At 34.0% G+C, this 10,945-nt stretch overlaps 1 protein-coding gene across 1 annotated transcript in view; it reads left to right on the plus strand.

Moving 5' to 3' along the window:
- LOC136846940 (MAM and LDL-receptor class A domain-containing protein 2-like) overlaps window positions 1–10,945 on the plus strand; it is a 212,146-nt gene that overhangs the window by 51,553 nt on the left and 149,648 nt on the right. Inside the window, 11 exon segments of the mRNA XM_067118195.1 lie at window positions 151–405; window positions 899–1,099; window positions 2,405–2,596; window positions 4,045–4,156; window positions 4,422–4,615; window positions 5,958–6,170; window positions 7,349–7,490; window positions 8,098–8,321; window positions 8,505–8,691; window positions 8,942–9,158; window positions 9,634–9,784. Of these exon segments, the coding sequence (XP_066974296.1) occupies window positions 151–405; window positions 899–1,099; window positions 2,405–2,596; window positions 4,045–4,156; window positions 4,422–4,615; window positions 5,958–6,170; window positions 7,349–7,490; window positions 8,098–8,321; window positions 8,505–8,691; window positions 8,942–9,158; window positions 9,634–9,784 (2,088 nt within the window).

Raw genomic sequence — 10,945 nt, forward strand, 5'->3', positions numbered from 1 at the left:
TCTCTCTCTCTCTCTCTCTCTCTCTCTCTCTCTCTTTTACAATGTGAAATAGATGATTCATCCTGTATCATTTTTCTGGTACTGTACAGTATATTATGATTGTTGATTTATTTATATAAACTGTTCACTTATTCTTTTCACATTTTACAGATCCAGTTGAAAGGAGAAGTTGGTGAATTTTCAGGAGAAGGAAACGGTCAGATAGCTGTCGACGAAATTCTTTTAAAACTTTCTGAGGAATGTAGTTTTGAGCCCCCGGATGCTGAAGTGCCTCGACCTGAACCACCCACAGAATTACCATACCCGACACCATATCCAGGTTTTATCTATTTCTGCAATTATGAAGCCAGAACAGATGTTTTCTGTGGCTGGACGAACAAAAACAACATGTGGGATGTTGTCAAGGTAATCTTTCATGAAGCGTTGATCAGTTTTGACATTTTCATTTCCAAGAGTCTTAATAGATTAGTGGCAAAGGCTGAAACATCATGCTGCAGAAATCTTTTGTTAATAAGTAAACTGAGAATAAATAGAGAATTATATATGATAAACTGAGCATCAGCATAATTACAGAATTTATAGCAAATGTTGATAAAGATATGTTTAATTTTACTCTCAATTATTTATTTCATACCTTGTGATTACTGTATATGTGATTTTATATTTTTATTTCACAATATGCAAACCACTGTTTTTATTCTAGGCAAGTCATGCAACCTTGAAAGAAATAGAATATCAACATTTGCTGCTAAAAGTGGCTCATTTGGTGATGTCTTGTCTGTCAGACACCACTGAATTATGAACTTTTCCAGACATACAGTTTGGTAGTTTAAGTATTTGTGAAACAATGATTATTATAAATGAACAATGACTACCTTTGAACATTTTGTGCTCTCAGGGAAGCCTTGATATTGGAGGCATAGGCCCTGTGGGTGACCACACATCTGGTTCTGGCCATTACATCACTGCAAACCGCAGACCTGATGAGAGTGGCAGTGGGATAAAAATATCTCAGCTTCAGAGTCCAAAAGTCACTGTACAGGTGGAGTCTTGTTTTGTCTTCTGGTACTTCACATGGGGTGTCGACGTCAATCTGACTGTAAGAACAATGTTTTGTATGCTTATTTAATTTTGAGTTTGTTGATGGCTTAATACCTCTTGTTTGCTCTATGAAATCTTGAAAAAATGACAACATTGTACTGTATTGGAAATTAATCTTAATTCACTTTTCCTACCTCTTTAACTTGCTGAGCAATGCAAGGCAATTTTTGGTCTGAATCCCATTTTTTGTGTGTCATTAATTGAAATATTTAAAAAAGTTACACCAGCATACAAAAGTAAATTAATTTTAATACTGGTATAGTGGATTATAATTTGTAAAGTCATATATATTGAATTGTACAAGTAGTAATGGTGATAAAAATGAATATGAAACTACTGTAATATCTTAATTTTAATGCATATAGATTAACCATATTTTATTACTTCCTCATTGCATAATATACAAACCATTAAACTCCAGAATTGTTTACTATATATTCAACTTTCATTTAAAATGAATAGAAGCTAGAATCCATTGATAGATGACTTATGAAAATGCTGCAGGGATCCTGCAGGAGGATATATACTGTAAATGAACTCAAGTCACTTGTAAGCAAAGAGGAAACGTATTTATTATCCAACTGTACATAAAACATAATCATCTAGGAATGAATGTCACTCCAGGTACTCAAAACAAGCATGTCTAAATTAGGTAAAATGCACCTAATTCTGCAGTAAGGGAGGAGATAGTGATTATAAACAGGAAGTCACAGGGTAAAATTCAACAAAAAGGAACTGGAATATTTAGTGGGAAAGAACTGTAAAGGAGTTGTTGTACATGGGTACAGCTTAAAAAGAAAGGGTGGTAGAGGGGCTGCTAGATCATGTTGTAATATTGATCCTGGATCAGTTGCTTGACTGATTTTGTCATCCATAATTCTGTGGCCTTTTTCAAGTATGTTAAAACGTATTATTAGAAAAGAAGAGAAAAGCAATACAATACGGGAAGTATTTCCTGCTTCATTTTTCATTTAATTAACGTAATTCAGATTCACAATTTAATTTTGTAGTAGTGTAAATACATACTTTTCTTGAGAATTACAAAATGGATTATGGGTAAAATCAAAGTTTAATTTCCAACCCAATTTTTTCCTTCAAAGTAGTATGAACTTTGAAGTTATGTATCAGTCATCTAGGATCATAATTCACTTTAAATAAATATTAACATTGCTTTGAAACATTACCCAAGGAACACACCCTCAAACCTATTGATAATATGAGCAAATTCTTCACAGGTAATGGACAGTGCTGCTTATCACCACGTAAAAATTTAAAATAATGATCGCATCTATGTTGTTTGCAGCTTTCAGTAAATGAAAATGAGGTATGGACAGCATCAAGCTCAGGAAATGCTTGGATGGCAGCGAAGATTGCATTTGCAGATGGTCAGGAAATTGAGGCCCTTTTCACATCTAGTCTTGGAGACACGCAGCAGCATTATTTCACCGCCCTGGATGATCTTTATTTTTATGAGACAAACTGTGATGATGTCAAGGTATTTGATAAATTTTTTAGTTTCCTTTCATTTCTTTTTGTGTTCTTGACCATATTATTCAAAGAACAAGTCAAGGGGTATTTCATCTCAGAGAGTACTAAAGTACTAATGTTTTGTGCATGTAAATATTCCTTTTCCGGCCAAGAAAAAGGGGATTCCTAATTATAAAACTCCATTGGTTTGAAGGCTGTAAAGTCTTTTTTGGGTGTTAGACATTTGATTATCTTACACGTGGCATTAAGTACTTTAGTTGTCCTCTATTTTACATGCAGTTTTTATGGTTTACCAACCCTGAAGTTCATTCTGAAAGCAGCCTCTAGGGCTGGTCATTTGATAAATACTTTGTTTACAAATTGAGTAATGTGATTGATGGCTTATAAGATCCTGGGCATTTAAGACATCCCTCCCCCAATTTCAGAAGGGAATATATACTATTGTGAAAATAATTTTTGTGTTTACATGTAAGCATTGAATGGCATCGAACTTATATACACTGTAGCTACACCATGGCAGAAAAAACATGGACAAAACATGCAATTAGGATGAAAGGAAAATTCTTTTTGTTAATCATTCTACCGCAATTTACTAGAGAAAACAAAAGCAGCTTAGGTCTAGCAGAAAAGAGTTTATAACACTCCCCTCCATCTCCTCTGCCTCTGATAGATAAGTCCAGCGTGACAATGAATTTATGAATTCTTAAATTTGAAAACAAAAAACAAGATTGTAGTTTAACCAAAAGAAATTTGTTTAAAATTTGAGTGTTAGAATAAGATATCAGAGATTTTAATTCAATAAAGTTACTTACATGATTGTGTTTTCGTTAAGAAAAGTCAGTGTATAAGCTTGTTCCAACCCACCCCTCCTCCCTGGTGCAGTATTTTTATTGACCGTTATTTAGCGCAGTACAGCCTTGTACTTATACAGAAATGTAATATCTCATACAGTACATATATTTTTCTTTTCTATGTGCATACTTATATACATGATGTACCTCTCTCTCTCTCTCTCTCTCTCTCTCTGGTTATTCTATATAAGAAAAACATTTAACAAATACCAAATTATTTATGGAAAAATGAGAGAGAGAGAGAGAGAGAGGTACTTTAAGTGCATATACATGCGCATGTGTACGTATACACACGTTAATTAAAATTACAGAAAATCTTATGCTTATACACAAACTTTGAAAGTTTCTCATATTTAACCTACAATTTTTTTTTTTGTTTCAAATTTAGGCACTCATAAATTCATTGTCACTATCTAGTTGTCCTTGTGAGGAGATGGAGGGGAGTAGGGGAGGGGGAGGATTCCTCACTTATTGACAAATTCACTTGACCGAGTTGTGGGAATGGAATTTAGTTGTTAAATGAAAAGTATCTGTATAATATATGTTAAAGTTACTGTATGTAATATTTTTTCATAAGAATATTGATTTCCTTGTACTGTAACAGATAAGTGGTTTATCATCATTCCAATGCAATTTGGAAGATAGTGACCTTTGTGGCTGGATCCAGCTTGCTGATGATGATACTGACTGGCAGTTGGTAGATGGTACCAGTGGAGGTAAGCATAGATATTAAATTTAAATCTTGAATGAAAATGATCTGTATCTCAGAAGCAAATGGAACTTGTTCTTTGATGAAACTCCATGAAATGGCTGCATTCACCTTTGTTTCATATATCCTTTGCGATTTCATCATTTTGATTTCATAATCAAAGGCATATTCTTGTCATATTCTCCATTTCATTTTATTTCCTTTGATTAAACAGGTTTTGGAAGAAAAGTTTATACAGAAGTCATCTAATGAAGATGTATTTTTCTTTACAGAATTTAATGCAGATCACTCCTATCAGACAAAATCAGGTCATTATTTGCAATTATCATCAAACCAAGAGGGTGTACAAGCAGGCCAGAAAGCTGTTATCGAGTTTCAGCATCATCCTGACATGGATAAAAAGGATTACTGTTTTCAGATTTATGTCCGATACAATGGCAGCCATAATGGTGATATCAATGTTATGGTGAGTGTTTTACAGTGTACACTTTTAAACTATGTAAAGATGGTGGACACAGATCCAAACAATATGTAAAGATGGTGAACAAAAACTCACCACCTCTACAGTACAATTGAAATTACGTGAAATATTGGTAAAAGACTCCTTACATCTCAACCACTTCAGTCAATGACCTGGTTGTAGAAATAGAACTCAGTTGTTAAGTGAGGAGTGTCTGTATATGTAATATTATATAGAATTGGTGGGCAGAGTTCAGAAAATTTGATGTTATCAGCTTATAGAGGTCTGTTTTTTCAAAAAACTGTGAATTAACATTTACATATAAGAAATTTAGGAAATTGTACAAATATGTGTGTCATTTTCTTTTTCTTAACATGAAACATAACTTTTTAAGAAAGAAAAGCTTTTGAAGCATATAATCAATTAAACGCATGAAATTTTGCCGATTCAGAACTTTATATTTATTTTTTGAAAGAAATGCACCATCATTTTTTTTTTGCTATATAAAAAAATAAGTAATGATTGATGGGCGAAGTAATGATTGATGGACAGGTATTCAGTCTATGAGTGTGTTGGGAGGTGGAGGGCAAGGTCTCGAACTAACTTTGGCTAGGCAAACCTGTTTTCATCATTTCAGGATAAAAAAGAATAGGGAATACTTATCTCTAGGTATGCACTCTAATGAAAATATGGTTGGCATATTTAATGTTCTAAGTTTATCTTATGTTTCATGGGCTTTCTTTACAAGAAAGGTGATTTAACATTAGGAAATAACTAAAATATATAAAATACCCAGCTTTGTATGCTGTCTTTCAAATCAACCTTGTAGGAACAATGGCAGCTAATGATGCTCTCTGCAGTGCACAATCATTTTCTAATTTTTTTTCTTTTATTTCAATTAATTTTCACTTCATGTCATTGTGTAATTTTCTTTTTATATATAAATGATTGTTTTTTTGAATCATGCATACATGTAGGTACACTCTCTCTCTCTCTCTCTCTCTCTCTCTCTCTCTCTCTCTCTCTCTCTCTCTCTCTCTCTCTCTCTCTCTCTTCTCCACTGTCACTTATGCTTTTAGTTGCATGAAACATAAAGTTGAGATATAAACAAAATAGATATTGTTAGTAAGTCCACCTTTTTGGAAAGAGTATCTATATAAAAACTCGAGGGGATTATATGTAAAAAATTACAATTTAAAGTAGTTTTCTTCAATTATTATTATATATATGTATATATATGCCATTAAGATATTTCTACAATATACATTACAAATTTTTACTCTACTGAAAATCAAACTTTTCCCTTTATGTTTTACCTGTTGAAGCATAACTTTATTTTTATCTTCAGACAATGTTTGCTGGAGAAGTCAATGAATTCTTCACTATCCCTGGTAAAGACGGGCCAAGAGAGTGGGAACTTGTACAGCAAACATATTCACACATTACTCCTGGCACATTTTCATTCCTAATTGAAGGTTTTGTTGGAAATGCCACTGAAGGTTCAGGAGACTCTGTTATCGGCATTGATGATTATTCTTTAGCATCCACTGGTTGCCCACAGGTAATGACACATCTTTTCATTCTGCATTTAAATGATAAATTACAAATAAGGCAATGGAAGCTAGATTTATATATGTACTGTATTATTTTCTTGCCATAATGGTGTAGGGAGTAAGTAAAACTGTAGGCTTTTTTTATAAGTATCTTTATAGTATGGTTATGTAAGCTAACAAAATTGTATGTGATTTAAATTGATTTGAATATCCTTGAAACATCGACATTTAGCTCTCTTGTTATGTAAGCAGTACTGGGAGCCAGGAAAAATTTGTTATGTTGTATAACCTAAGCCTGTTCTTGGCATGTAGGCCCTTTTTATTGAGACTATGTAGATGAGTAGCTAAGTACCTGGGTCCAAAAATAGAAAGAATGGGCAAAATGATTTGGGAGAGAGTATGGCTTTAAAGACTGGTTGATTTGTGTATCTCTTGAAAGATGGAAATGAATAAAAATTAGCAGAAAAAAGAGGCATTGAAGGAATTTCTAAGCCAAGGGAAAGAGAAGGAAAGGAACAGGCATGAAAGCAACCAAGAATGGTGAGATGGTACATTTGTACAACAACAACAACAGCAGCAGTAATAATAATGATGACTTGTAGTATTCTTTACCGTTATAATGCTAGTGTTGTTACTGTTACTATGTAATTTGCTAGCTGTTTGCAAAGTTTTTTTTCAAGAATGATGTTTTAAATGTGCATAGATGCAATAGCCACTTGGGTTGAAGCACTACTCATGTGATGAACTTCCATGGTGCAGTATTTATGTTGTGGAAATGTGTTTATTACCAACAGACATAGCTATTTGCAATGTCCGCTGGAATGTTATATATGTATTAATTAGCTTTTAATTAATTTTTGTATTCATTTTATTATTTTTTATTAATTTTGTGGATGTCCTGTTAGCATTAATATGCTTTTTCTCTTCTTAGAAAAAAAGAGTGATTTCTTAGAAAAATTCTCATAAGTAATAAAGAACCCATTACATAAACAAATGGAGAACTTAAGAATATATATGATATGACTAAATGTTTGGTTAGAACTCTAGGGCCAGTGGAATGTAAAATGGAAGAGTAATCAGAATTAGGCAATATTTGTTTAAAAGCAATTCCTTCAGTGTGAATTTTTGAAGTGCATTTCTGGTCTGTTACCACAAGATAAATTATAATAAATCCTTATGATTGCAGGCTGGCACATGCAGTTTCGAAGAAGCCCATATGTGTACTTGGGAAGTGGAAAAGACAAAGCATGTTGCTTGGGTGCTATCTGATGGGCTTGAAATTCATGATATTGGACCAGATAGGGATCACACTACTAATACAACAGAAGGTCAGTTATCCCTATCAGAAGGAATGCGAAGGGTTAGTAAAAATATTATGCAGTTGTAATTGCAATAACCACAGTCCCTTCTTATGTAAATTCTATGTAAATGCTATACAGTGTTTAACCAGGGCAGTCCTGCAAGGTTTGTTCTTAATTCTGTTCTTTCGTCGGCATTTGGCTTTCACAATCCAGGGTCTTCTGTTTGTATTGGTTAAATATGTCGAACTTGACTGTTGCTTTTCCTGTTGTGGTGCTGAGTTTCGGGCGGAAGGGGGAGAAAGGTCGGATAATAGGCTGGGTTACTGTCTTCAGTTGTAGCGTTGGTAGAAGCCGCTGGAAATGTGTGGAAAAGATTGCTCATATATGATTAAGATTTTTTTTTACTTCAGAACATACTCGTGCCATTTTAGTGTTGCTTAGTAATACTGAAAATATTAGCAGCAAAAAGATTGGGCCTAGATGCAATAATAACAACTCCTTGTTCATTTTTATTTTTATTGTCTTTATTTTTATTGTTTTTATTTCTTTGAGGGTTTGCTGTGATAAATTGCATATTTTTGTCAAAGTTGTCATTAAGCTAATACTATATGTTCATTTTCATGACAAATTACAGGAGGCTATGCCGTCATGGAAGTCTCAGGCGCCGGAAAAGGGAATGTGACCTCACTGATAAGTGAAACAATTGACGATGACGTTTATGGCTTCTGCTTTACATTCTTTTTCTTCATGAACATTGATGAGGAAGCAAGTCTTACCATATCTGTTCGATACAATGGGACAGAGGACCTCCTTTGGAGACTTCCTGGTAGCAGTACAAATGAGTGGACATATGGACAAGTATGTCGATTCCCTTTACAGTGTAGTCACTTAAACACAAAAAAATGTAGCTTATGGCATTTGGTATTTGTTATATAAATGTTTTATGTACTGTCTTGCAATATAAGATTTAATCCTCTGAGCAAACCCTTAGGTACCATTGATTATGCCAGTTGTCTAGTTTAATGCTATTAATCACCACAGGTTGGAATTCCCACTGGTCTGGCCAAAGATGGCATTAGGGTTGTCATTAATGGCATTATAGGATCACAAGCAGATGATGTTTGGATTGCTGTAGATGATCTTTTCACTGCAGTAGGAGGAGGATGTAGTCTCCAACCTTCTGATGCTACACCATCTCCTGTTCCACAAACAACACCGACACCAGGAGGTTGGCTAGATTTATTTCCATTATTTAAAAATTCCATCATAGACTTTTCTGCATTTTATAAATAGTTCATATTTATTGGCCAAAATACATTCTTCAGTAAGGTTATCTCCTGATTGTGTTAGAAGTGAGTCTATCCATTTGTATGTGAATTGGGAACTTGCTGTTTCAGTTATGTAATTTATCAAGTTCTTTAATCTGTGTTACTACTGGCTTTTAGGATTACAAATATTTTATCTTTTGTATCTTGTAGAAATAATCTTCAGTTGTGGCTTCGAAGAAAATATTTGTGATATGATCCAGAGTACTGAAGATAACTTTGACTGGGAACATCAGAATGAAGAGGAACCAGAAGAACTTCCACCTGGAGCCTACATCCTAACTGATGCCCTTTATGAAGATCCGGGCATGAATGCTACAATATCCACACCAGAACTTAATTACAATGGACTCCAGTGCCTCTCTTTCAGGTTAATTGCAATATTAGTCTGCTTAGAGTAAAAAAGCATTAATTGCTGTACTAATTAATTACCATATTAATTTATTATCATTAATTTTTGATACCCACTGTGAATCCTCATAGGAGTTATGCACTCATGAGCCTTTGAGGGGGACCATAAGAGTGTAACTTCTTTGAGATCTCACAGTGGCTACCAAAAATAGGTTTTTCTGACATCAAAACCTGTTTATTAATTGCTTCCTACATTTAACCAGTTTATAAAGATTGCTACCAATTCTTGCAGTCTTACTCTAGTACTGTACTGTATACAGTATAGCAGATTTAATTCAAATGTGCTTTTTTTAGTTGTAAATTGTAAATGTTTCCATATTGTACCTGTGTTTTAGATTCAGAATCCACGATAAGTCCAGTAAAAAAATTAAGTCTAGCAAACATGAAAAATATAACATTTCCAACATTACAAATACACCAAGTGGTTTCCACAGATATATGGTGATTGGGAGTCAACCGGGAGTGCTAGCTGTTCATATGACAGGGGAGAAGGTGCAGAACTCTGAAATTTGGCAACGATTTGACACCACTATTCGTGAGTGGCTCACTGCTCATGTGGAGATCTATTCAGATGCTACATACTCTGTAAGTTTGCAATACAGGCAGTTCCCGGTTTACGGCAGGGGTTGCCTTCCCAATAGTGTGCCATAACCCAAAAAGCTGTAAACAGGAACATCATAATAATAATGGGAAGAAATGGAGTTATGTCATCATAAGCTCTGTAAAACTTGGTTGCAGTGCCGTAAACACGGGTACAGCGCTGTAAACCTGGGTATGGCACCATAATATCAGGTTAACGGCTCCGTGTGCCAAGCACCACAAAGTCGGGATGCCATAAACCGAGACTGCCTTAACCTGGGGACTACCTTAGTAGAAATATGAAAATGAAAAGAGGATGAAATAAAAAAATTCTCAATTTAATGGACTTTAGTTCTGTAGTCAAAACTCGCAATTAAGGACTCAGCTTTTTGTGATTAGTTCAGTAGTCAAAACTTGCAATTAAGGATTCAACTTTTTGTGCTCTGTCATTTTCATGATTTTTACCAGTTATCCAAAGTCTGGTCAGTACAGTATTTTGAGGGAAAGATAGTTTGCTTAAACACTTGCAGGTACCTGTTATCATCATAGGCGCATACAGTATTAGAATTTGACAACATTCTGCTGAAGGTTTGTATGTTGCCTGATTTAGGAAAACAGAGTAATTCCTTTTACTGGATTGCAGGAAAGTTGGGAATTTAGGTACAGCAATAAGATTATTTAGGATGTTGTGTCTTTTATCTGAAATCTATCTGTTGAGCACTATTAAGTAAGTTGCTATAATATTCCCCTTTTGTTCTACCACTGATAGAGTTCTTTGATCAGTGTTTACATGCATTAAAGTAAAACTGTTTATTACTTTAGCTGCATTATTACATTTCACCATGGCTTAGTCAGTGTAACTAGTATTGTTACAGTGAATTTGAAGAAAATACATTTTATTGTAATTAATTCAGTTGTGAGAAATATACACAGTAATGCAACTAAAGCATATCTGTGAGCCTTTGATTGAAATTTTTCATTATGAATACTGTAAATTAGATGCTTTGATATAGGGAATAATTTGGTTTATAATGAAAAATACTAAATTGTAATGAGGCATACAATTGTAATTCAAAATCCCAATGAACAGGACAAAAATTGATTATTCATATATCAAATTATTCCAGAACATATGTGCTTTAATTATGAGTGCTTTTGCTTTTGTCT

This window comes from Macrobrachium rosenbergii, chromosome 16 (assembly GCF_040412425.1).
Source record: "Macrobrachium rosenbergii isolate ZJJX-2024 chromosome 16, ASM4041242v1, whole genome shotgun sequence".
Classification (NCBI taxonomy): Eukaryota; Metazoa; Arthropoda; class Malacostraca; order Decapoda; family Palaemonidae; genus Macrobrachium; species Macrobrachium rosenbergii.